The sequence below is a fragment of the Cinclus cinclus genome, chromosome 7 (genome assembly GCF_963662255.1).
Source record: "Cinclus cinclus chromosome 7, bCinCin1.1, whole genome shotgun sequence".
NCBI lineage: Eukaryota > Metazoa > Chordata > Aves > Passeriformes > Cinclidae > Cinclus > Cinclus cinclus.
The window spans coordinates 27,607,527-27,634,429 of record NC_085052.1 but is presented as its reverse complement, the minus strand read 5'-3'; the positions used below and the strand labels follow the sequence as shown (position 1 = coordinate 27,634,429).

General features: G+C 44.7%; 1 protein-coding gene across 5 annotated transcripts in view; it reads left to right on the top strand.

Annotated features, from left to right (window-relative positions):
• Positions 1–17,346, top strand: part of PCDH15 (protocadherin related 15) — a 264,399-nt gene extending 247,053 nt beyond the window's left edge. For 2 of the 5 annotated variants that reach the window (XM_062496847.1, XM_062496846.1), the window contains 5 exons: positions 8,857–8,878; positions 10,199–10,237; positions 10,942–11,015; positions 11,890–12,022; positions 16,364–17,346. In XM_062496847.1, the coding sequence (XP_062352831.1) occupies positions 8,857–8,878; positions 10,199–10,237; positions 10,942–11,015; positions 11,890–12,022; positions 16,364–16,915 (820 nt within the window). In that variant the 3' untranslated portion in view covers positions 16,916–17,346. Of the gene's footprint in view, positions 1–87; positions 94–2,676; positions 4,076–8,856; positions 8,879–10,198; positions 10,238–10,941; positions 11,016–11,889; positions 12,023–13,123; positions 14,558–16,363 lie in introns of those variants that run through there. The other 3 variants (XM_062496842.1, XM_062496844.1, XM_062496845.1) reach the window with 3 other exon arrangements.
• Positions 17,347–26,903: the final 9,557 nt, after the last annotated feature.

Below are 26,903 nucleotides of genomic sequence, written 5' to 3'. Positions count from 1 at the left end.
TATAGCAAATGAAACAGAACAAAGCTCTTTAGTTTTAAATCTGCCTTGTCTCACCATTTTCATTTTTCCCTGTCTTTGGATCCTTAGGCATCAGTAAGTAAGCTTATTTCATTCTCTTAATATTTGTAGCTGGTAGAAATTAGTTAATTTTCCTTCCAGCAATTCCCATCCAACCTTGCAAGGTGAAGTTCATATTTTATTTGTCCATTGAGCAGGAAAGACATTTACTGGGAAGTTCCAATACTTCTGTGCTTCTTTATCCCTCTTCTTGGAAGTAGAGAGAGGAAGGGTGATTGCTGAACTTGAAGGGCATTATTTCTGAAGCCAAAAAGGTCCAAAAAAGCCAAACCAACACTAAGTGCATGAACAGAGGTTTGCTGGGAGTTCATGGATTTATGGCTGAGTTTAAACCTTCCTTGGCTGTTAACTCTGATCCCATGCAAGGCCTTTAGAGTGTTTGAGTTCGCAGAAACTGAACTCCCTGGTCCTCAGTGATCGAAACAGCTCCACACAAACAGGAAAACATGGTGGGGTCACCTCAGCTCTCAGAGGCCTCGTGTGGAGCGAGGAAGAGGCTGAGGAGCTTTGGAAATAATCTGCTCCAGTGGCAGGAAGGTGGCAGTGCCTTGCATGAGCCTTCTGCTGGAGGGGCTCCTTCAAGTTCAGTCACTGCTTCTCTCTCCTCTCCGCAGATGCAGCGCTCTGGCTGCATCAAAGCTGGCTGCTTCAGAATTCTGAGTTACTCCATAGCTCAGGGGTTGGGACTGCAGGGGCCTACAGCTGCTGGACAGAGCCCAGAGGAGGCTCCAGGATGATCAGAGAGATGGAGCAGCTCTGCTGGGAGGAAAGCCTGGGAGAGCTGGGATTGTTCAGCTTGGAGAGGAGAAGCTTTGGGGTGACCAAATTGTGGCCTTCCAGTGCCTGAAGGAGATGCAGGAAAGATGGAGAGAGACTTCTTCCAAGTGATGGAGGGACAGGACACAGGGAATGGCTCCCACTGCCAGAGAGGGCAGGGATAGATGGGATATTGGGAAGGAATTGTTCCCTGGGAGGGTGGGGAGGCCCTGGCACAGGGTGCCCAGAGAAGCTGGGGCTGCCCCTGGATCCCTGGAAGTGTCCAAGGCCAGGTTGGACTTTGGGGCTTGGAGCGGACTGGGATAGGGTTGGAGTTAGGTCATCTTAAAGGTCCTTTCCAATCCAAACCCTTCTCTAATTAGTGTGAATTTAATTAATTTATATTCATTCTGCCCAGAGGAAGCCTTAGACCCACTCAGCTCCAGCAAACTGCAGTGTTTGGGGAGAGTTTATTCACTTTGTGGAGCTTTGCTGGGTGTTTTTTTTTTGCAAAGGGGAGAATGACCCCTTGGTTCTGCGCAGGAATTCCAGTCTTCCTGGCTCCCTGGGACATTGAGAAGCTGGGAGTTGCCTGCCTGGGTTTCCCCTGATCAAAACAGGAAACAAAACTTAAGAAACTAAAGTGGTTTGTTATTAAATACAGCCCTCAGGGGACTTTTGCATTTTAAATAACTTGGAGGAAGAAGAAGATCTATTAATTAACTCCTTCTAGGTATTTAAATTTCCCTTCCAATTTTGCTAGGGGATATTTAACCACCACTATTTGTTTTCTCATTAATTTGGATTTGTTTATGTTTTCTGAGGTATGAAACAGCACTACCAAAACCCACAGGACGATGTGACCAATCTAAAGCTTCATCTTCCAACATTCACACAATCATGGAAAACTCAATTTTTTTTATCCTATTCCTTTACCAAAATTCAAATTTTGGTAGAGACAAGGCTTAGAATTCTTAACTAAGAACCTGTGTGAAAATACTGGACATCTTTAAGTCACTAAAACCAGTCTTAAATGGTATTTTAATTTGTGCAGGTAGATAAGATTGCTACTCATGCTGTACTTTAGCTCTGCCTGACACAGCCCCAAATATTAAATTTTTCACAGTTTGAGAGAAAAATAAATCTTATTTCAACCTGAGCAATTCAATGAGCATTATTTAAAATGGGCCTCAAAGGGCACTTTTCTAGGAGGCACTTTGGGGCTGTTCATTTTAAAATACTATTTATTTTCAAATCTGCTCAGAAGGTTGTAGTATTAAGAATATTTGGGTAAGGAAGTTAATGAGGAGCTGAGAGGTGACACATGCAGCCCAGAAAGTGGTGAGACCTCCCACTTTTGGTGTAGAAATTCAATGTTACCCAACCACAGGGGCTTTTCATTGGGTTCAACATGATGAAGAGTTTAAAATCATACACATAAGAGATGAGCATATACACAAGAGATAAAATTCATTAACATATTAATACTTCTGTGATGTTTCATGTTTCTAGGTAGATAGGCCACAGTTATTAACTGATGCTTTTGAAATCCAAGAGTTTTTTTAAAAAATAATTACTTTCTTTTTTTAACTCACCAAGTATCTACGTGGCTTCAAATTAAAACAAGCAGCAACTTGTTTTAATTTCTCTTCCTTCCCCCTTAAAGAAGATGCAAAAGTAAATGTCTTGCCAGTAGTAGATGTGCTCTTGCTGTTGGGTTGTAGTTTGCTAGAAGTGATTTAATGGCTCTGATTCATGTCATAAGTTCTTTTTTTCTCTCTCTCATAAGTACCTATGTCCATGCATGTTTCCTCACATGTGATTATCTTCTTTTCTTTCAAGTCTTTTTCTTCTCTACCATTTCCAACAAAGCAGGGGAAAAAAGTCAGTCTTAGAAGAAGGAGACCGACAGAGAGTTATAAGCAGCTTTGCTTCCCGTGCTATAGAGGCTCACAAGCAATCCAGTATCAATGGATCCCTGAACAATAACCTCCCCAAATCCTCGAGTAACATCACTTTTTTATCTGACGAGAACCCGCTAACAACCCGAAATCCATTGTACGTGGAAGGTCTCCCTCAAAGCCCCACTGCCACTGGGTTCCTACGGAAAAGGAATGACACTTTAGATATTCTGTCTCCTTCAAGACTGGCCTGGAGAGAGGCCTCTTTTGGGGGCAGCCACCGGGCATGGACAGTGCCCACTCACCTGACCAGGAGACACATGTCAGGGTCCCTGGGTAGGCCAATTATCATGGACCCCATCCAGTGGCAGCAACACAGACTCACAGCCAAGGAGGAAGGAGCTGAAAACCCTGATAGCAGTGATGATGTCAGCAGTCCACTCTTCCAAAAGATCAGTGGCCCCAAGCTGACTGTGAAGGAGAAGGCAAGGCAGTTCGAGGCGCTGCAGGAAATGAAGCAAGTGAGGTCACCCGAGGTGAAACCCGTGCGGTCGCCCACGCACAGCACCAGCGTCCAGGAGGGAGAGAACGTGCCACAGCAGTCTCCCAAAAGTGTGGTGGCTTCTCCCCACCTTCGCTCCTCCTCTCTGTCCTCTCCAATGCCTTGTGCTGAAGGAGTTGAAACGGAGGCCACTGTGGTTCCCGCTGTAATCGTCACTCACCACGATGATCCTCATTCTCCTCCACCGACTCGCAAACCAACTCCTCCATCTTCTAGGATAAAGAAACCACTTTGCCAAAGTTTTCTAGCTCCTCAGACCAAAGAAAATGTAGAAAGCATTCCAGATCCGCCTAAAATTCCCCCACCTCCACCACCACAACTGCCACCTCCACTGCCACCACCTCCATCCCCTCCTCTGTTGCCACCACATCCTCTGCCTCCACCTGCAGTTTCTCTTCCTTCTTCTTCTTCATCTTCCTCTCCATCTCATCTTAGCACACAGCTCCTATCCCCTGCCAAGCATCCCAAATCCCCTGCCAAACAGGCAGCTGTCCCCACCCCGGCCTCAGTGCCAGAGCTTCCTCCCCGCAGGGAGCTCAAAGGAATTCTTAAAAACATTCAGAATTTAGCCGCCATCGAGAAGTCGGTGGCCAACATGTACAGCCAAATAGACAAGAACCACCTGCTGCCCAAGCACGTTCCCAAGCTCAAGCCAGCCCCGACCCCAGAGCTCCCCACTCCAGAAGCCGCAGCCGAGCACAACCAGCAGAACGGGAACTTGAGCTGTGTTGTGGAGGAGCTGGAGAAACGCTTCCCCTCCCAGTCAACAGCTCTGTGACGGTCACAGGTGGATGTTCCCTGCTTTTTTTGAGTGGGAGGACTCTAATGCAGTGCACAGTATTTGCCTCAGACTCTCCAGAAATCCTGACTTTCCCCCTTTTCTCTGCTGTACACAACTTAGCCACTCCCTAACCAAAATGGAGAGACACTGTCCTTCCTGTTCACTTGGAAATTTGTGATGTAAAATATAATTCTCCAAGTTGTTTTCTCAGAACTACATCTTGCTGGTTCTTTATCTGTTTCCTGGAAATTCTTGGGGAAAACTGTCCATTTTTACCCAAGGATATGGCACAGATGGCAGCAGGCTTGATTCTTCTTTAAGCAACCTTCACTGTAGGTAACATCAGTCAGATTTTCCTGCAGCTGTGGTTGGAATCTCTTGCTTTTCCCATAAAACACCCCACCTGGAAGGAATCTTCTGCCACATATTGGGCATCAAAGGAAGGAAATCCTGGGGGTGGCAGGCTCAGCTTCGGTGAGCCAGGTTATTGGATGGGTCTTGAGCAACCTCGGATGGTGGCCCTGCCCATGGGATAAGCTTTAAGGTCCCTTCCAACCCAGGCATTCCATAATTCCATACTGCATCTCCCTGCTCTGTGGGCTCCACTCTGCTGACGTTTTCTGGTAGCTCAGTTCCTTCCTCCAGTCAGAAGAAGGGTTTGCTCTTGGTTTCTCAGCAAATGTGGCTGTGTTCCCACTCCCATTCTCCATCTTCTGCCTTCCACTGCATTTTTTTTATATATTGTAACTGCATGTGAAAAGTTCTTATTTTGTAAATTCCTTTCATGTACAAAGCCTTTGTTGTTTGTTTTTTATGATTTTGCCTGTGCATGTTGTTGCTGTCTCTCTTTAATTTCCATGCTGGTCTGTCATGAGCTGAAACATCTCAATTAAATTGTAATAAAGTCAGTCTGATTAGTGTCACCAGGTGAAGGGTTTCCAAGTACTTGTAAAAATCCACATAATGTGCATTTACTTACCAGCTTTTTTGCTCACAGTCATCTAAATCAGACCTTTACATTTACATAAATATGTCAATTATAAATGTATATATAAAGTAAGTTAGCTTGTCCTTTGAAAAAATGGTAAGTAAAAGCAGTTTGGGCATTTAAATGTTTTGTTCAGCTTGCAAGTTTCCTTTCAGTCCTTTGCCAAAATCCAAAAAGTTCAATATGACAGCTTTGAAAAACCACATTGGGAAAGGCAGATATTACCTAATGAAGCAAAACTAAAACTCCAGTTCAGTATCAACATTGTAAGTCTGAGCAAAAAGGTATTCAATTCTTTTTAAGACTGTTTGTCAGACTCAACATTTCCGTGGTGCTTGGCTTTTTCTCTTTTCTCCTGTTTTTGTTTGTTTGTTTGTGGGGGTTTTTTGTTTTTTTCTTTGTTTTTTGTTTTATTTTTAAGTCTGCAGTTAGGACATGTGTGGATGCTTCAGTCAAAAGCTGCTCAAGGTAGTTTCTCTTTCTTTGTCCCAGTGCCAAACTCCATGAACTCCATCTCACAAGTTCTGCTGATTACAATTTTCCTTTACTTAAAACCCTTGCTGGTTGTAGGATCAAGGTAGGTGTAGGAATAGCTAAAAGTGTTAGGGGAGGGATTATCCTATTATCCTATTTTTGCTGTAAAATAATCCGTGTTATTTATGAGATGTGCATATTTTTGATGCTCCGTTCTCCAAAGGTGGCACAACTGCAATGTTTTAATCATATTCCCAAAGCTCAGCACCTATTAGGTAGAGACTTTTTAGGATTGAAGAGCCAGAGTGGGAATATGACTTAAATGTTCCCCTCTGTGTCCTGGCCATGCTCCTGGCAAGGGGAGAGTGGAAAGAGAGCAGAGATGGGCATGAAAAATTATTGGGCCACTCATGTTCAGAGTGGATCAACCCCAAAGACAGAAATTTAAATTTAAGTACCCAAGCCCTATGTTGGACTTTGCAAACAGTGGCTGTCGTGCAGATCTTTACATCCCCAGTGAAATATGACACAAAGAGGATCTGATTTTGTGGTGCATAAGGTCACACAGCAAAAGTGGAGATGTTGAGTCATTCACAGCATAAACTCCAATGTTTCAGTTTGGCTGCAATTAATTGGGATGTTTCTTAATCAGAAAGAACGGACATTACACAGAAGTTCCACTTTAAATATTTAATTTTATAATTTCAGGACAGTTTGGGAGGGGGTCATGGAAATCAGCTCTTCACTAGTGAGGAACATTTAGTTTTTCATTCTGGAAATTTTATGAAGTTCAAAACTTTGCAAAACTGGATTTGTTTTGTCTGGATATAATGCAACTTTTGTTCTCCTGCTGACTTTTTTTAAAAGCCTTTGTTTAAAAAATTACTCAATTAGACTGGGAAAGAAGCTGTACCAGGGAAATTCTGTCCGATTGAGATGTCTGGGTGCTGCAAGGGAAATTGTTTCAAACCAAAAGAGGAGAGATTTAGATGGGATATTGGGAAGGAATTGTTTCCTCTGAGGGTGGGCAGGCCCTGGCACAGGGTGCCCAGAGCAGCTGTGGCTGCCCCTGGATCCCTGGAAGTGTCCAAGGCCAGGTTGGATGGGGCTTCGTGCACCCTGGGGTAGTGGAAAGTGGGTGGAGGTGGAAGAAGATGGGCATAAAGGTCCTTTCCAACACAAACAATTCCATGATTCCATGGTACTGCAGTTCTGGAGCGCTACAAAGGATTAGATCCAGTATAGGAGTTGGTAGCAAGTTGAACATCTGTAATAATTTATATTTATATATAATTTACCCCTCCCAGGTTGTCTGATTTGGTCAGCTGGGGTCCTCTGTGACCCTGGATGTATCTCTCATCCTTTCATCAGCAGCGTGACAGGGCCAAGTCCTGAGCAGGAGCAGAGTGGATCACAGAGGCACCAGTGGAGACCTCTTCCATGCAAAGCTGGAATTGAACCACGGTGTTATTTTTATTCATCCTCCTTCCCAATTTGATCTCAGTTCCAGCTCTGAACTGCAGGAAAACCTTCATTTTAGGAACCAGGGCAAGCTGCTAAGTAGTTGCTCCCTCTGAGGAATATCTGTAATATTTGGGATTCGGGATGATTTTGCTTTTGATACAAAACAGATTTAAGTTATGGAAGAGCAAACGCCTGCTGGGGTTCCAGGAATTGGGGAAAGGACAAGTTAGGCAAATCTCAGTTTCTCTAACCCCTTTTAGCAGTGAAAGGTTATCACATCTTGTCCATTTGAGTTCATTGTGGCTTTGTCTCTCTCCTTTAGTACCAGCTCTGTGTTCTGGCTGTCTTTTTACCCCACATCCCCACAGACTCCATGGCCTCGTTTCCCATTCCACATGGGAGATTCCCAGACTGCAGTGAAGTCTGGCTAAGAACATTTCCCAGAAGCGCTCCCTCCCTCTGTGGGGAGCTCTAACTCCTGCCTGGAAACAAATTATGTTGTCCTGACCTTTGTCTTTGTGCCAGAATAGATCCTTGTGCTGTAGTAAATGAAGGGGTATTTTATGTCTTCTGGGGGCTTTTTGTTACTTCTAATCATGGCCACACAAAATTATTTGAGAAGTATCAGCAAAACTCAGCATGGTGCTATTTTTATGAAAGTTGAATTCCAAATTTAATTAGAATTACTCATATTATGCCTTTAATCTGCAATATAGTGCAATTATGAGTAATAGACTTCCTTCTCCTCAGACCTCCTTTATCTGAAGATTGTTGTAGGCGATATGGGAACCAAATCCAGCATTCCTTGAGAGGGCTTTGAAAAGTCACAGATCATCTTTGGATAATAAATCTTCATTTAAGCTGGCCATGAGGTTTATATTATATGGGTGACAGCATTAATTCAATGCTGATAATCAATTCCATGTGCTGAATATTAATAGGAAGATTTAGAGATGGGTGTATTAAAGAATTAAAAGGATTTCTCTGGTCTTTATTATTTATTTAGTGTAATTAAAGACCTCCCCATGACTGCTGGCTGTATCCTTGGTTAAGCCTAACATAATTTTGAGCATTTACCCTTTCCTTCTTAAAAACCATAATAAAAGTAATCCAGACTTATCCTTAAGAAAAATTCCAAGACCTAAATTTTTGTTCTCTAGTTTTGCCGAAACCATTTCAATTTTCAGGCACAAAATGTGAAAATAAAGAACTAGACAGACATAAACGCATTGGTCATGGCCAGGAATGGCTCCAAGAAAATTAATTAAGCCAACAATAAATTCCCCATAAGATAGAAGCACAAAGCCTGTGGCTAAACAACTGCAGATAGCAACAGCAACAAAAAAAAAGCTGGGAAAGGTGTAATTAGAATTATAATGTTGGTACAAGTAATTAGTAATACAAGCTGCAGGGCGATTCCTGATGGATGCAGAAAGTCCAGGAGTAGGAGAAGTGGTTTCACTGCTGGAGCAGATGTGTGAGGGAGCCGGTCCCTCTATGGATGGTGGCACAGTGGGGAGGGGATGGGGCAGGGTCTCTCCCAATCCCCCTTTCCCTGTGCTGAGTCTTTCTGGATGCTCTGGCTCTTTGGGGATTTCTCCTCATCCATTCACAATCCAAAGCAAGAAAAGATCCCAGATCCTCTCCAACCTTTCTCGTGCAACAATCCCTGTGTCCAGAGCAAACCAAAAGAAAAACATATTCGGTGTTAGAGATATGCATTTCTTTCCATGCTAATTATATTTTTAATTACATTCTCTTTCACCCCTCTCCAGCAAGAATGGCAATGGGCATCTTTGTGCAGGCTCACAGTATTATACTAATACATTTCTTTTCTTTTTCTGACTTCTAGGCGAGGATATGCACAGCAAGAGGTAAGGCTGGTGCCCAATTACCTTTAAAATATTGATTGTACCAATGTGCTTTTCCTATGCAGCCCAGGAGTGTGGGCAGCAGGGGAGAGACTCTGCTCTTGTGAGACCCCACCTGGAATTCTGTGCACAGTTCTGGTTCTCCCAAAATAAGGACATGGAATTGTAGGAGCAGGTCTAGAGGAAGCTGTGGAGTTTCTGAGGGGTCTGGAGCATGTTCCTGATAGAGCTGGGCTGGGAGAGCTGGGGCTGCTCAGACTGGAGAAGGGAAGGTTGTGTGGAGACCTCCCAGCTCCTTCCAGGGTCTGAAGGGATACAGGGAAGCTGGAGAGGGACCCTGACAAGGGGAGATTGGTTCAGACTGATGCAGGGGAAATTTTGGTGGGATATCTGGAAGGAATTGTTCCCTGGGAGGGTGGGCACAGGGTGCCCAGAGAGGCTGTGGCTGCCCCTGGATCCCTGGAAGTGTCCAAGGGCAGCTTGGATGACGCTTGGAGCCTCCTGGGATAGTGGAAGCTGTCCCTGCTATGGCAGGAGGTGGGATGAGCTGAGTTTTAAGGTCCCTCTCAACCCAGACCAGTGTAGGACTGTGTGTTGTGGATCTCCGGGTACTAACTGTTTTACAGACCAGAAATTGAAAGTGATTCAAGAAGTTTATGAGCCGTAGATCCCCCGGGGGCTGAGATCCATTGTGGCAGGAGTGCGACCTCCAGGCTGGGAGATTGCTGCTTCACGAGGTGCCAGAAGCAGCTTCCCAGGGAACTCCCTCCACGACTGCTGTGTTTTCCAGTGTCACACCCAGTCACCTGCCAGGCAGGGATGGGGCTCCTTGGACCTTCCCTCCACCTCTTCTGCTCCTGCAGTTTAATTTTCTCCAGAAATTAATAACAGGGAGAAGAGTTTCCTTCAATACAATCTCACTTAATAATTGTAAAGTTCTCCAAAATATGTTTCTATCACAAAGGTTGATATTTGCTGATCTTTTTTCCTCTCTTTGCACAGCTGGTTTGTATCTCTTAATTTAAATACAAAATTTACTTCTCTTGGCCTTTGGTAGAAGTTCTTGAGATATAAATGTCAGACAATCACCACAAAAACTGGAAAACTGATTTTATATTTAGGCAAAAGAAATGGTGGACTGTGAAGGGGTTTTACTGCATCAGGTGCTCAGTGTTCTCACAGGGTATGGAAGTATCCAGCTGCCTTCCATAAAAAAGTTCCAAAAGACCTACGGTTTTAGCATTTACTACTAATCTTAGATACCAATAACCTGCACTTTAATTGTTGCTGCCTAATTAACCACTCTCCCATTTTCTTTCGTAGCAACAGCAGTTGCTGAGACCTTCTCTTCTCAGACCAGAGGTACCACCATTTTTCATTTCTTAATTGTTCTATAAGTTTTGAAATGGCTTTTACATCATTTTGTAATAAGAACTTGTCTGTCTCAGGTAATTTTCCCCCCCAGCTCTTAGATAAAAAGCAATGTTCTGGCATTGTCAGCCCAGTTCTGTTATTTTAATTAAATATCTTAAATTTACTGCATCTTGGTACTTCCAAGGCCAGGTTGGATGGGGCTTGGAGCAATCTGGGCTAATGAAAGGTGGGATTGGATGGGCTTTAAGGTCTCTTCCAAACCACTCCTAACCACTGTGATTTTCCCCATGAGCATTTTTCAGTGGCTCCCACTGGCTTCATCCCACAGTTTCAGATTTCCAGACAGAATGATTCCATTGCTCTCCAACTGCTATCTGATTTTTTCCTGGTGCCAGTCAGCTGCTGATGGATTACTGCAGCTGGAACTGAACTGAGCCATTGCTGCTGGAAGCTTTAGCACCTTGCTTTGCAGTGCAATTGCAAATCTTTCTATTTCCAATCTTTTAGGCCCAAAACTGTTTCCAGAATAAGCAATAAGAGCACATGTGAGACGTTGGTATTTTTGTGCTACAGGATGGGGATCATTTCTGCAGTCAGAAGAAGAAATTACATCATAAAGAATAATAAAATCAGTAATTACATTCGGGCCTTTTTCACACAGTTTGCATTCAATCAGCGTTTCTCTTTCCCAGGAGTTGAGTATGGAGTCTGGAATTGATCCAGGGCAGGAATACTATGGCCAGGATTACTACAGTTATGAGCACGGGTATAGTTCCATTTTTCCTCTTTATTTCTGAAAGTGCTGCTTTTCCAGGCTGGTGATGTTTATTATTCCAGCAGTTAATTGTGGGACTTCCCTTCACCTCAGGATTACCTTAATCTTTGTGTTCATGAAGGCATGAACCAACAACAAAACTCTTTCCAGAGGTTAAGGGTGTGTGTGATAACTCCCTGCTTCTTCAGGAATGTCATGATTCCAGTTGCAGAGTGCACATCCCATCCCTCATGCTGGGTTTATATCCTTTGTGTGTGTACTTCTGCTTCCTGGGAGATAAATTTCCATCACCTCCTCCCCTCCTGAATTCAGGGATTATTCCTTTCTTCTCCCAGTTTCCAGTCAGCTGCTGGCCTTTTAAATTCCTTCAAAAAACCCCATCCTGCCTTGTAGCCTTCTAAATTTCTGTCAGAAAATACCATCCTGCCCTGGTGCCCTTTCGAATTTCCCTCAAGAAACCCCATCCTGCCTTGTTCTGATAAAACCCATTGGACTACAGGCTCTTCAGGAATTACTGCTCGCATTCTCCAGAGCTGATCCCAAGGAAGCTGCTCTTGCACTCTTTCACTCCATCATTATTGAGAAAGATCCCAAAAAAAAATCAAGCAGATTGAAGGAAGCTTGATATACTTAAAGGGGTCTTGATTGATCCAACAGACCACAAAATTCAGGTTACTCTAAGGGGCTTGTGGCTGTTGGAACAGGATTCTGGGATTTGGTTGCCGCTAAGAACTAAAGGAAAGGGGGAAAAAACAAGGAAAGTCGTTCCCATCTCTCTGGATGTGAACGGTGACACTGCTGTTTGTGTGATGAGAGGTGTGAGCACATTTGGACCCATCCTGAGGAGCTGTGGTGTCCCTGGCAGGTATGAGCTGCCGCAGTACGGGAGCCGTCGGCGTCTGCTGTCCCCGTCGGGAATGTACGACGAGTACGGCGAGGTCGTGGTGGAGAGTGACGGTGGCTACTACTACAGTCCCCATGGGCCAGCAGCAGAGGAGGTAAGAAACAAACTCTGGAGGGCTCATTCTGTCCCTGAAGGGCCGCCAAACCTCATCAGCTGTACACTGGAATTGATAAGAATTAGGTTTTTGAAGATCAGTGTTAAGCGTTGCTGGCCCTTCTGGTGACCTGTAAAGTTTGTCAGCATTAAATTCCTTTTGTTTTCGAGGCACAGAAAAGAATTGCCGAGTTTCTGTTAGCATCCACATCTGGTTTTAGTTCAAAGAAAAATCCACTTAGGTATTTCCATTTTATATTATTACCAAACAGAGAAACCTTCCAGTGTTTATAGGGCCCTACAAGGAAGCTGGAGGAGGACTTTTCTGCAGGAACCGGGGTGACAGGACAAGAAGATGGACTAAAGACTGAAAAAGGAAAAAATTAGGTTGGATACTGGGAAGAAATTACTCCCTGTGAGGGTGGGCAGACCCTGGCACCCTGTGAAGCACCAGAGAAGCTGCGGCTGCCCCTGGATCCCTGGAAGTGTCCAAGGCCAGGTTGGACTTTGGGGCTTGGAGCAGCCTGGGACAGTGGAAGGTGTCCCTGCCCATGGCAGGGGTGGAACAGGATGAGCTTTAAGGTCTCTTCCAACTAAAACCACTCCATGACTCTATGAGTCTGTTACTAATATTCTTCTTATAAATGATGACTTTCCACTGAGAAAAGCAGTACCTAAACTCATTTGTCATAATGTTCATAATGCCATTTGTTCACAATGAAATCTAAAAAAAAATTTTAAATTATCAGCGGCAATCAGAAGAAAGTCGATGTAAACGTTTCTTTTGAGAAAAAAGGTCCAATTTTCATAAATACCAGATCTTAATCCATTATTAAATGAGAAAACAGAACATTACAGTGTTTTCCCCACTGTAGAGTATGGTAGTTGTGCATTTCCAGACTATTCTAGAACTTTCTAAAACTCTAAAATTGCAAAACATTTCCCATAACTTTGGCAAAAAAAAAAAAACTGTACTAAAACAGGTGAGTTCATTTTGATACTGGGAGATAAATGTTGCATCTGTTCCTACTGTATTTTAAGGTACAGGTTTTCACAATAACTTTCTTTCAAGTGGTAATCAATTAATTTTCATAATTTGCAGGGCATGAGTCCAGTCAGAGGCCCTCCCAGCAGAGGTATAAGCCAGGCAGCAGGGCCTCAAATGGAAGGGAGACCTGTAGGTGTTGGGATGGACCTCAGCCATGGTCCTGGAAGAGGATTTAGGAGCAGCCAGGGAAAAAGAAGGCTAAAGGCAGTGATGCATTTAAGTCGTGTGGCAGTCAGTGCCCACAAACCTGTAGGAAGAGCTGGGTCTGCCCATTCCCGGTGGAAGAAAGCAAAGATATTCCCGATGATCCTGCAGAAAGTGAAAGGTAGGAAAGATTCCAGCTATGCCAAGCTGCTGTCAGCTCGCCAAGCAGATGGGGACAAACCCATGATGATCAGGGGAAGCTACTTCCAGAAATCCACAGATGACAGGCCTTCCATGAGGAAACTAAACCACGTGTTGAAGCGCATCAGTGTCTCTAGGAAATTCCAGGAGGGCCTTGGCAAGGATTTGGCGCACAGAGAGGAAGGGTCTGAAAGGGATGAAGCCAAGTCAGGAGTTTCAATCAGTATCACAGCAGAGAGTGAGCAGGAGGACACTGACTATGAGAAGAGGAGGAAGAGGAGGAGGAGGCGCACCTCGGATGAATCCTCTGAGAAGAGCAGCAGCTCCGGCTCTGAGTCGGAAGACAAAGACTACTTGAAAATAACCCTGGATCAGGATGAAGCCACGGAAAGCACCGTGGACTCGGATGATGAAACTGGGGATTTGGGGGATTCCGATGAGGACTCTGAATCCAGCTCCAGCAGTGAGTCAGAGGAAGACTCATCGGAAGAGGATAATGATGAGGAAGATTCTGAGAGTGATGAGGATGGCAGCCTGTCCAAGAGCTCATCCACACGGAGCTCCTACAGCAGGTCAGGGACCAGTGAGTCCAGCAGCAGGAGAAGCATGGAAATGTCCAGTGTAAAAAGCAGGGCAGGCAGCTCCCGTGGCAAGCGCTCCAGCCAGAAATCTATGAGCTCCACTGCCTCAGGTAGTGACAGGGACACAAGCTACAGGAAAACCTCAGGATCCAGCTACAAGAGCAAAACCTCCTCTGCCAGTGTGGAAATAGAGGACACCATAGAAGAGGTGTCAGAAGAAGAGGAAGAGGAAGAGGAGACAGCAGATAACTCAAACAAGGCGGTTTCTAAAACTGCCAACACAAAAGCTGCTGCTGCTGGAGAGGACAAGGGAGGACAATCAGCTGCTCCTAGTGAGGAGAGTGAGGAGGAAAGCGAAGAGGTTGATCCAGAGGACAGTGACAGGGAAGACTCTGCCAGTAAGAATGAATCTTCTTGCCTAGACAGTGAAATCAGTGCGACTTCCAAAGGTACCACAGGGACAAAAAGCTCAGGTAGTGCCACATCCGGGAAAACTGCCACAACTGACACTGAGACTCAGAGCTCTGACACAAACAGGAAAGGAATGAAAACAAGGAAAAAGGTGGCCCAGGAAAGCAGCCAGTCCCAGTCAGATGAGCCCCTGGGTACTGGAATTACAGAGTCAGAGGCCACGGGTGATTCCACCTCCTTTTAAAGAGGACTGACAGTAGGTGATGGTTTGCAGTGAGGAGTGGCTTTGTTTGCTGTGCCTTCTGTGTGGTCTTTCCTAAGTAATGCTGATGGGCTGGAGACAGCCAAAAGGAAAGGGCAAAGTGTATTGATCCAGCATTTCACTGTCCTTGGGAGAGAACTGTGGAAAAACAAACTAATTCCAGCCCTGTGGATATATATGTAAACATATATATACACACTATAGATATACTCAGTCATAGATATAGGCAGTTTGGTTTCCATGGAGCAATGAAACATTGGATTTAGGGAAGAATGGGAATGATGAGGAGGAGGATGTAAAGATTTTAAAGTCATCCATGATTAGGAGGACGTAAAGATTTCAAAATCATCTGTGTTTTCATCTTATACATTAACATTGTATTAATACATTTGCTAATCTTCAGGTGAGTTCTCTGCTGCCAAGGTTAGCTCTGTTTACAGGGAGGACAAGTGGAATTGCAGCAAAACAACATTCCCAAAACTGCAGTGGATAACTGGGACAGCTGGCATTGGGCTGTTCCTGGATCACAGGATTCAGGTTGCAAGCACCAGTGATGCACAAGCCAGGAATGCTGAGGCAGGAGGACCAAGTGAGCTGGGTCAGGAAACAGTCAGAACATTTCCCAGCCTCTACCTTTCCTGCCTATCAGAGTACAGTGGGTTTGTTTTATTTTATTTTATTTTATTTTATTTTATTTTATTTTATTCAAACATCTCTTTGAACTTGAGCCACAGCCACTTACCTCCCCCTTTGCATCCCCACACAGCACAATGTCATAACTCCACACAATGTTTCAATGTAAATCCCACTAAAACTAATTAGGAATAGGTCCACTGGAATATATCCATGTGAACAACATTGTTTGTCTTTACCAGGAACAATAAAACAGACATCTAAGTAATTTTTACCAAGTGTAACTTCTCGAAAGCTGAAGAGTAATCAGCTATTTGTACCTTGCATGATTTTCTTTCTCTAAAAACTGGCTTTTCTCATGTTCCTGTGTGTGTTTTGCAGTGGAGGTTAATTGTGATGGCATCTTAGTGTTTGAATTATTCATTCAAGAAGGGTAATAGCTCTTCAGTGTGCTGCAAGGAGGCATCTATTTTTAAAAGATCAATTATAAATTATAATAACTAGTGGGGGTTGTGTGCTCACCATAGAGGAATCACTGCTACTACAAAGTCACAGCAGCGTGGAAATTGTTTGCATTAATTCTTTGAGAAAATACATAAGTTATATAAACCTAAAGCCTTGTTTCTCCACCATCTTCCTGAGTATTTCCACTGATCCCACCTGTCTGAAACAGCCACAAAGCCTTACACGGAGCTGTTCTTTTTGTAACCAGTTTTGCCAGCGCTGTGCCTGAGATTTTCCCTGGTGTACATCCCAGGATTTTCTCTGCTGGATGTGTGATGCACACAAATCAGAGCTACCAAGTGCATGGAATTCACAATGCACGGGAAGAAAACTTCCAAGGCCTTCCTAGAATTTACACCTTGGAGCAGTTTCCTAAAGGTATCTCTCACACAGCCCTCACTTCCTCCTCAGGGCCCTCCAGTTTTTGCACACATCCCACGGGGAAAGATGCAAAATTAAGAGAAATTAATGAGAGCTATTAATCAATGAACAGAAAGGGGCAGGGAAATGAAGAAATAGTGCTGGATTGCACTGACCTTTCTTTTTGTTGTCCAACAGTGGGCCAAAAAGAAGAGGATCAAGTTGGTGGTGGACCCAGAGTACGAGACCAGCTCCACGGGTGAGGAGAGCGCTCCCGACCCCAGCCAGAGGAACCGGCTGAGCAACCCCAGCTTCCAGCCCAGCAGCAATGGCAACATCTACATCGCCCAGAACGGCTCCGTCGTCCGCACCCGCCGCGTCTGCCTCGGCAATAATTTAAAATCCACGTCCCCAGTGAGGCTGGGGAAGCAGTTCAAGAAACTGGACAAGCTGGCGGTGACACATGAGGAGAGCGTCCCGCTGAACACGTTGTCCAAGGGACCATCCCCAAGTGACAAAATGAACTCTAGGCCATGCAGTGTCTCCTTTTCCTCTACTATAGGGGCCGAAAACATAGTGACAAAGGCCGGGGCGGCCAAACTGAAAAGCACAGATGAGCAGGAGTCGGTTGTTGACCATGAGGAAGTCAAGGAGCCCGTGGAGTCTCACAGTGAACACACACAGTCCGATGAGGAGGAGCTCTGGATGGGCCCTTGGAACAACCTCCACATACCAATGACAAAACTGTGATTTTAGTTGTTTTTTTTTTTTAATTTTATTTTCATTTTTACTTCGGTTTATAATAAACTGCGCTTTTTATTGTCACCCAGGGGCAGATGTATGGAGTTTGTATGGTGCGCATCCGTAGTCCATGACAATCGGCACGCTTTAAAATTCCTAGACAAAATTTGCACTCACATTTGGACCGATCCGTTGTCCTCCCCAGTTTTGACAGGCTCCCATTTCACTAAACACTACTTGGTTTCAATTAATGAGTTCTTTTTGGAGTTTAATAAACAGAAAACTACTAATAAATGCACAGCCCCCTTTGGTTTAACTCTCCAGACAGTTTTATGCCTGCCTGGCTTTGTTTCTCTGTGTGGTACTTGTGGCTCTACTGTCTGGATCTGGGAATTGTCTATTTATGTTCAAGATTTATATCCGGAGCTCTGCCTTCTGACCTCAGAGTAATAAATTAAAAATAAACCCATCCAAGTCAATGGAGCAAATCCTCGGCTGCTGCTGGAATTTGAGTCCCAATTCCAAAGTCAGAGCAATTTATGCAAACAATGCCCACCTGGCAAAGTTATGGAATCAAAGTTCCTGAGATTACAGCACTGCCACTTAGAAAAGTGCAAGAGAAGCTGAAATAAGATAAAAATTGCAAAGAGGAAGGCAATGTGTAGCAATTAATCTTATTCAGAGCTACCTGGCTGTGGTTTGCTCATTTTCTTTTGTAAATTAGCTCGTTCCAATTTTCTTCTCCAGTCAATTTTTCATCTTTTCATCCCTTCCCACATCAGTTCTGTTTTCTTTTTGCCATGGTCTTTAGCTCCAGCTTTTATGCTGTATCAGTAATTGTCATCCTATGGCTGTATTCTTCTGGAATAAAGCAGGATGATCCATGAGCCTGTGGTAGGGAAAGGCACTAAAGAGGAATTAATGGGAAGAGGATGGATCCATTCCCAAGCCCAGCTGGCTGGTAGGCTAAGCAGTGCCATCACCATTCCACTTTGATAACTTTGAACACAAACATGCTGAAAAGACAAATGGATCCCACAGGGAAGAGGAGAAAAAGGGAATATTTTATGAGGTGACCGTGCACAGACAGATTTGGGAAGGGCAAAGGGTCTCAAGGACACACACACAGTTGTTTCCAAAACTTGTAGTACTCATTACCTGTGAAATACATAACATGAATTCAGGCACCTGGTTACAATTTCTGGTTTTACCTCAAAGTTTTGAGTGTGTTGTCACAGCTTGGGCAGGGAGCTGAGAATTTTCACTGTTTGTTGTCACCAACACCCAAAAAAGACAAAGAAAAATGTTTTTCTCCAGTGTGAAGCAGCAAAGGAAAAAAGCAGAACCATGTTCACATGAGAAAAGTGTCCTGTTGTGCTGTGCAAATTTTTTGGGGTAAAATCAAACCAATTGTGATGACAACCTGGATTTCTCTGGAAAGATTGGAAGAGCCAAGAGATAAATGTGTGTAATTAGCAAGGAAGAGATTGACATCACCATTCTGTCCCTGTTCCACAGCTGAAGGTCTCACCACGAGGTCTGGGTGAGGACAGCTCTGCTCTGGCAGTCAAAGGACTTTGTGTTGTTGCTGTGGCTGTGTTGGTTTTCCCTTTTTTCCAGTTTCTCCCCCAGCAGATCCCTGGCAATGTTCATCTTTGGGAGCTGTCTGCATGTGGTGTCGATGTGACTTCTCTGTCCAATACCTCGTTCTCAAGCTGAGGTTTCTGACCAAATATTTTGAGCAATGGTGCTTGTTTTCAGGCATGATAAATGCACTGTAGCCTCTCACACAGGGGGAAAAAAAAAACCCCACCTGATGTTTCTTTTCCCTAATTCCTTTTTCTTGGCATATTTGCACTTGGGATTGGCACTAAAACATCTGTTTGGAGTTAAGCTGGAGGCTGGACATGCAGATAAGACTGATGGAAGAAAGAAAAAAAAAAATCTATTCTTTGAAACAACAAGTAAAATGTTATATTTTAATCCTGTTTAAGACACTGTTATTGTTTTGCTGTCTGACTTTTATTGCAAAATCTGTCAGCTCTGTTCCTAATATTCATTAGGGTTGTGTGCTTTTTATAGGAACATTTTCTCCCAATTTCCTGAGGGAAAACAGAAGTTGTTTCTTTATTTCTAAAACAGCTACAGCATCTGTAGCCCTGGGAAGGACCCTGGGGCTGGACACTGGTGGTCATTAGTGCTGTCCATGCTTATCCGAGGGAAATTCCATCCCCAGCAGCTCCTTTGTGTTGTCCAGGTGTTCAGAGCTTCTCCCACAATGCAGAGAGCTCAGAATTCCAACTTTTTTCAGCAATGGGGGGCCGTGTTATTTAAAATTAACTCAATTTTAGCTAAATTTTTAGAATTGAGAATACTGTGGGGAAATCTTTCTCAGGTGTACAAGATTTGGGGGCACGGGGGGTATTTTTTTCTCTTTTATTTTCTGGGGGTGTCATCCTGTCAGTTAATACAGAATCCCAAACTTTGCTTTCTGGGGATGCCATGTCATGAATAACTCCAGATTTTAGGCTGTGAGCAGGCACTGGCAGCCAGAACCAACAGCAGGAACCTCACAGAGTGAGCCAGTATAAAAAAAAAAAATCCCTTTTATTTCCCTTTGGGAAGCGAGGCATTAGTCCAGCTTTGGATACAGGGAGTAAAATTCCGGCTCTGTGCCTTGGGATGTAATTTAGAGCTATTTAAACACCAAAATTTGTTGGGCTAAGCCAAGACATGAGCAGCTTCCCCTGAGTGGCAGAAGCACTCACTGGCAGATCAAGGTGATAATCACCCCTCCTGCCACTGATTTAATTCCTACAGGATCCTGCAGATCCCAAACAGGATTCTTAGGAGGCTTAGCACAACATCTGGTACATTTTCAGACCAGAGAAGATCCAAATGAGAAATTCTGGGGTTGTGGCAGGGCAGTGTAATTCCCACTGGGAGGGGAAAAGGAAATCAAGGTGGAAAATGGAGCTATTTCTATTTTCTCCCTTAAGTATTTACTACTGTGAGCAAGACTATAAAGAAAGCCCTGCAGATCTGTCAGGGATCTGTTGGGAAATACAATATTAATATTAAATATTTTTTTGCATTAATGGTGGGGAGTCTCTGCACCCAGGATTTGGAGCGAGGGAAAGGACCACGAGTGTGGTCATGGTGAGTTATAAGTGTCAGTCTGCTGGCAGAAATGTCCCACAACATTCACTCAGCATCCTCCCATCACAGCTTGAATCCTTCCAGAAACCTGGAAAACAGTCAGTAAAGTGGAAAAGGGATTGGAAAAAAAGAAAATGTGATTTTTTAATTTATTTTTTTAGCAAATGGTATGAAAACACCCAGTGGGAATGGGCTGGTTTGGGCCATGAAAATTCTTCCTGGGAATTGTCACACATTCCAAGGGAATACCACTTGATGTTTACAGGAGTGTCCAGTGTATGACAGCCACGGTGGTGGTCCCAAGTTCCTCCTGAGTGATGCTCTCAGTGGCTGGGAAGTGGCTTCTCCATTTTCCAACAGTTTTCTCCAGTACATGCCAGGTGTAACTGGAAAGGTTAAAATTAAGGATAATTTCCAGCTGTTGGAAGGGGATAAATGGTTCTCACCTTGTTTTCCTGCACACATGTGCTCATCCCTCAAATGCTACTGCAGAAATGGTGACTTTAAAACTCTCCTGAAGGACAGGGCCAGCCAGGGGGTCTGGACAAGCTCCAGAAGTGGCCCATGGAATCTCATGGGGTTTAACAAGACCAGGTGCTGGTGCTGCCCCTGGGTCAGGGCAAACCCTGGGATCAATCCAGGCTGGGGATGAGCAGCTGGAGAAGGACCTGGGGGTGCTGTGGGTGAGAGCTGGGACCCAGAACCCTCCCGTGCCCTGAGCTGAGCCCCAGTGTGGGCAGCAGGGGAGGGGGGGATTCTGCTCCTGTGCCCCTGTGCTCAGGTGAGACCCCACCTGCAGAGCTGCCCCAGCCCTGGGGCCCAGCACAGGAGGGACCTGGAGCTGCTGGACAGAGCCCAGAGGAGGCTCCAGGATGATCAGAGGGATGGAGCAGCTCTGCTGGGAGGAAAGGCTGGGACAGCTGGGATTGTTCAGCCTGGAGAGGAGAAGCTTTGGGGTGACCTCACTGTGGCCTTCCAGTACCTGGAAGAGCTACTAGACACATGGAGAGGGTCTTCAGAAGTGTTGGAGTGACAAGAGGGAATGGCTTCCCACTGCCAGAGGGCAGGGATGGATGGGATATTGGGAAGGAATTGTTCCCTGGGAGGGTGGGCAGGCCCTGGCACAGGGTGCCCAGAGAAGCTGTGGCTGCTCCTGGATCCTTGGAAGTGTCCAAGGCCAGGTTGGACTTCCAGGCTTGGAACAAGCTGGGATAGTGAAAGGTGTCCCTGCCCATGGCAGGGGTGCTGTGAGATGAGCTTTAAGATCCCTTCCAAGGGAAGCCATTCCATGATTCCATGTTACTGAGTTACCATTGTATTCTGAGGCAGACATGCATTTATTGCAAAGCACTGTTAAACATCAAGCTTTGATAAGCCCCAAGAACAGTGCAGTTTATCAGGTGAACTTTGGAGGCAGCTGTCTCTCAGAAGCCCATTAGATGAGAAGTGAGTTTTGCCTTTTTTCCTTATTTCTGGAAGAAGGAAGTGTCAGTGATTTCCCTGCCTGCAATGAGCCCAGCTGATCCCAGGGTAGAGGTGGACCTGAATCAAAGCTCTATCAACGATAGGAGCAGATTCAGGTAATTCACTCACACCTGAGAAAAATAAGGCTTTTGAGGTGACACCAGCCAGGACAGATGGAATGGTTTTTATCTTGCTAACAATGATGGTTGCTCTTTACAGGATAAAATTGTATTAATCCTCTCAGGAGTCACCCAGCAGGAGCAACAGCCCTGCAAAAGGTTGTTCCAACCCAGCCTTGGACACTTCCAAGGATCCAGGGGCAGCCACAGCTTCTCTGGGCACCCTGTGCCAGGGCCTGCCCACCCTCCCAGGGAACAATTCCTTCCCAAAATCCCATCCATCCCTGTCCTCTGGCATTGGGATTCCTGTGGATTTGCCATGCGTTGCACAGACCTGTGGGGTTTAATCAATATTTGGCTTCCGGGAGGTCCTGGAAACTTTGCTTGGAGGGGAGAACAGCAGGGAAGTTTTTGTGCTGGATTCCCAAGTGGCTTTGGGGAAAGGAAGTGTCTCTCCAGTGGCTCTTCTGCAGCTCTTCTGAGAGAAAAGACAACGTCTTGAATCAAACTCTTGAAAATCTTTCCATTTGAGCTCTATTCTTTCTATTCAGAGCTCTGTTGAAATGCTTAGAGAATAGAAAACATAATCTTTTCAGAGCAACTAAACTATAATTAACCTTTTTTAGTGCTTATCAGTCCAGATTGTTTTCTGCTCCCAGAAGATTGTGAGCATGGTACCCAACTAAGTGGAATGTGAGAGCAGGACTGCTCCCAGGGCAGGTGTTCCTGAGAATGCTACAGAAATCCAGGCAGAGATTCTGGGGTAGATTTTTGGGGTTCCATGGATGAGATGCTTCTAGAGAATGGTGCAGAACTGGATGTTGTAAAGCTGGAGGGAGGTTTAGATTTGTTTCAAGAGCTTAGAGAGAATGACAGCACCAAAGTTTAGAGAAACTCTGCTTTGCCATGGTTGTTTTCAGTATATCAGGAAGAATTTCTTCTTTCTTCAATAAAGGTCACCAGGGAAATTGTATTAAGATCATTATGCAATCTGATTAATTTTGCACAGGTGGAAAGATGATTATATTTTAATGTGTTACATTTCAGACATCAGACCTAGACAGCATCGCTCCCCCAGCATTCACAAAGAGCTACTTTATTCCAAGTTGTTATCTCAGAAATGAGGGTGAGAGACTCTTTTAATGAAAAAGGAAAGTGCAGGTTTAAAATATATCAAATATTGAACAGGCTTGGCTTGGATTTAGCATCACACAGAGCTAGTCCTAGGGAGAGGGGGGAAACAAATTGCTCAATGCTGATTAATCACCATGGTTTAAATGAGGAACACAAAGAATAAAATCAAAACTTTGCCCCATCACCAAGCCAAGAATAATAAATATTTGTCTCTCCCAGCAGTTGAATTTACTGCTGCACATTTTTTGCCTTGCAGGCTGGAAATGCATAAATAAGTGGGGGCCGAGGATGGGAATTTTGAGGAGACATCAGGGACCTTGAACGTGGAGGGGGCGTGGGAGGGATGATTAAGGCCAGGAGAAGCACAGGGAGGGGAGTGGTGATCGCAGGGCTCTCATTCTTGGCTCCACCACTGCCTCCCCTTTCATTTCCTCCCAAAAGGTGAGGGAGGGCAGGAGAGACAGGACTGTGCCCAGGGATGGAGACACACATAGGTGCCACACTGGGCATTATGCTGCCCAGCCCAGCTAAAATGCCAGGATGACAAATTACAGCCCAGGCTCATGGAATAGCCCTGTCCTGGTGTGCCTGGAGGGGGTTTGCTCCCTTGCTGCCCTTACAGAGACACCCACCATCATCATTGTCCTGCTGGGAACCTGCAGGCAGCATTGGCTAAAACACATCTTCCTGGGAAATGACAGATGGAAACCCCAAGGGGGCAGGAGGAAAGAGCAGCCCATGGGCACGAGGTGCATCTTTCACCAGCTCCAGAGCACCATTCCCACTCTGCTGGCAGTGGGAGGCAGCTGAAGAGCTCCCTGTGCCAAATGAGTTTGGGGTAACAGCTCCACAAATTCGGAGGTCACAGGGATTTGAGCAGCTGCTCTGGTCCTGACACAGCTTTTCAGCCTTCCCAGTACCCTGGGAGTCCTCAAATTAATGTGTGATTGTTAAAGGAAGAGTACAAAAGGAACAAACAGCAAAGCTGCTGGGCTTTGGGCACCGAAACCCCCCCAGCTGCTGTTGCTGCAGGACGTATCACCTTGATTCCTGTGCTTCCTTCCCAGCATGATTTACTTTTATTTCGATTTGGATTTAGAGGGAGGGGTGTGGAAATTCTTTACTCCTAGACTGTGACATACATTCATCTGAGTGCTGCTGGTTCAACCTCCGTGGGAAATAACACGGGATCACGGAACAGTTTGGGATGGAAGAGAGGAATATTTGTCCCTGGGAGAAGAAAAAGTTAGCAGGGAAAGTAGGCAGGATGGTAGGAAAAGCTGGGAAGGATGGGAATCAAGGATTCTCAGCATCCTGGTAACCTCTACCCCTCTCCCAAAGGAATCACTGCATCCCTAGGGATCTGCAGGGAAACCTGGCCAAGGCTCAGCAGCCAAGTTGTGCTTGGGCACTCAGCTGAGCCAGCTGTAGGTGACAGCCACTACAGCACAAATCCAGCCCATGACAAACATATCCAATGCCGGTTTATGGAATTCTGGGAGATGGATGGATTTTAATTGGCCAGTTCACATCCTTTTCTTTCATGCTAAAGCAGGAAGCTTCCTCAAGAGGGATTTTAGGCCAATCTACCACTTCAGAGCCACCTGTAACAGTGATTCCACAGGTATCAAGATAGCCCACATATCAAGACCCTGCCCTTTTTTAAACAAGTTCTTACAAACAATCAGGAAAAGGAATGTCTGGAATTTGCAAAACTGCCCCCACCCAGCCATAGCAGCTGTACCTTTGCACTTACCAGTGCTAATATGATTTATTAGATTTTATTGCCCCAAAACTGTAAAAATAGAGCATATTTAGAAGTGTCCAAGGCTGGGCTGGATGGGGCTTGGAGCAGCCTGGGACAGTGGAAGGTGTCCCTTCCCATGGCAGGGGGTGAAGATCTCTTCCAACCTGAAGCATCCTGGGATTCTGGGACTCCAAACCTCTCCTGGCATATCTGCCTGTTATCATAAATAGCAGCAATGTGCATTTAACTGGTGTTTAATCCTTCTCCATCTTTCTGTAAAAGGTTTATTTGTTACAGAAATGATGAAAAAAAAAAAAAGATCTGATCAGGTAGGAGGTCTTGGGGAGATTTTATTTACAGCTGAGTACGGCTCTGTGTGGCTGAACTGAAGAGAAAAATACAACCCCCAAACTGAACATGGTTCTCTTTCCTGCTCTACATTAGAATAAATGCTGCAAAATTATCTTTTGAAGAAGGCTTAGGAAAGAAAGGTTTGTTTCACAGTCTTGGTTAAGAACATGTTTCCAGACTCTTCCTGGCTGAATCCAGGGAAAGGAATGTTAGCGTAGATCTTAGAGGATCACTAAAATCCCCAAGACCAAGCAAGCAAAATGATTTCTTCATAGGTCCCAAATTGGAAGGAGCCCTCAAGGATCACTTAGACATCCCCAAAAATCTCAGAGTAACATTTCACAATAACTTTAAATCCCAAAGGCAGCCTGAAAAAAACTCAGAAATTCAGAAATTCAAGTTATTTTTGTAAGTGAGTGCTTTATTTACAGGTTGGACTGGGCTTGTTGGCCTTGGCAGAGAGCCTTGTGATCCATAGCCATGGATCCTGTGCAAAGGACTCCTGCCCTGCAGCATCACAACCCCACTGTGCTTCCATCACTGAGACTTCCCAGCTGCCTGGCCAAAATTAACCCATCAGTAATTAGTTTTCCAGCAGGTGTGAGATACTAATTAACTCTCCTAAGACATGAGGTCCTCTTTTTAAAAATTTTATTTAATAATGTTCTCATTCCACTCCTGCTTTCAAATTTATTTTGTATGGAAATAGCACTGAAGTGGGTGTGGTGTCCACCCACCTGTCAGGATAATTCAGAATCATTTCTGAACCAAATGACCAATTTCATCCATATTCGAAGGAAGACTCACAGTCTCCAAATTTATTCATTAACTCCAGGAAAACTGACAGCTGGATAGAGGGAAGTGGGAAGCAAAGAGATGCTTCTGTGGCCTTCGATGAAGAGGAAAATTCAGCTGTTGTCCCTTCCAGCTGGACACAAGCAGATGGACATCCAGGTTATTCCATGATTCCTGGAGTGTCCTAGGGATGCCTGATGTCACTGAGGAGTGGGTGACAGAGGGATGGATGAGGGACCCATCCTGGGAGCGTGTGAAATCCAAAAAATTCCTTTGCTCCTGGTGCAAATTCCTTTCTTTTTGTGCTGTCACACAGAGCTAGGACCTCAAAAAGGATCATTAAAGGCGGTGAAGATGAGTCTCTGTTGTCCACTATGCACATCTGCCGTGGGATGTGATGTGCCTGTCACTGTTGCACTTTTCCTGGCACAACAATTCAAGCACTGGCTGGCCTCCAGCAGAAAAAAAAAAAAAAACAAACCCTTTGACTTTTGGGTTTAGATAATGTTTTGAAGATATAATAGGAATTTAATGTGTTGAGTAGGAACAATTATTTGCTCACTTATAATGAGAATTATGGCAGGAGTGCAATACAAATTGTCTCCCCACTAAAAGGAAGCCCTAATTAGAATGTTAATGTCTTCTTTTTGGAGAAGCCTTTAAAGGAACTTCGAGGTCACCTCCACTTTTGTGGGAATTGGCAGCTCATTCTCAGTTTCATTTTAGTCGTGACTCTCACCACAAACCCACAGCCTCCCACTAAATGAAGTAGCACAATAGCTGAGATTCAATTAGAGGTGCTAAGGGTTTCTTCTGCATTTTAGCACAGAGAGACACTGTACAGGGAATTCAGGGTGATACTTACTGGCTATTATATTAACTTCCTAGAAACTGAGAGTTAGTGTGCCTTTTATATTCACTTCCTACGAGTAAAAGGGAACAATGCTTGTGTTTTAACTTTTGATTTTCTGGGTCACATCTGAGAACTCCAAATGTTTTCAGTGTGTGCTATGTCTGGGAGTAGAAAGTGATGTTTGTATCAAGATTTCAAGGCAGGCAGGTGTTAGCAGAAAGTACAGAAAACCACACCAAAATATGGCCATGTTAATAAAAACTTCAGACTGTGCTTCTGTTCTTCTTCTGGATATTTTTAATGCTTTACTGTAAGGCAGATGTGACTCCCTGTTTGGCTGAAGTTGACCAGCACTAGCCATGCACCTCTTCCCTC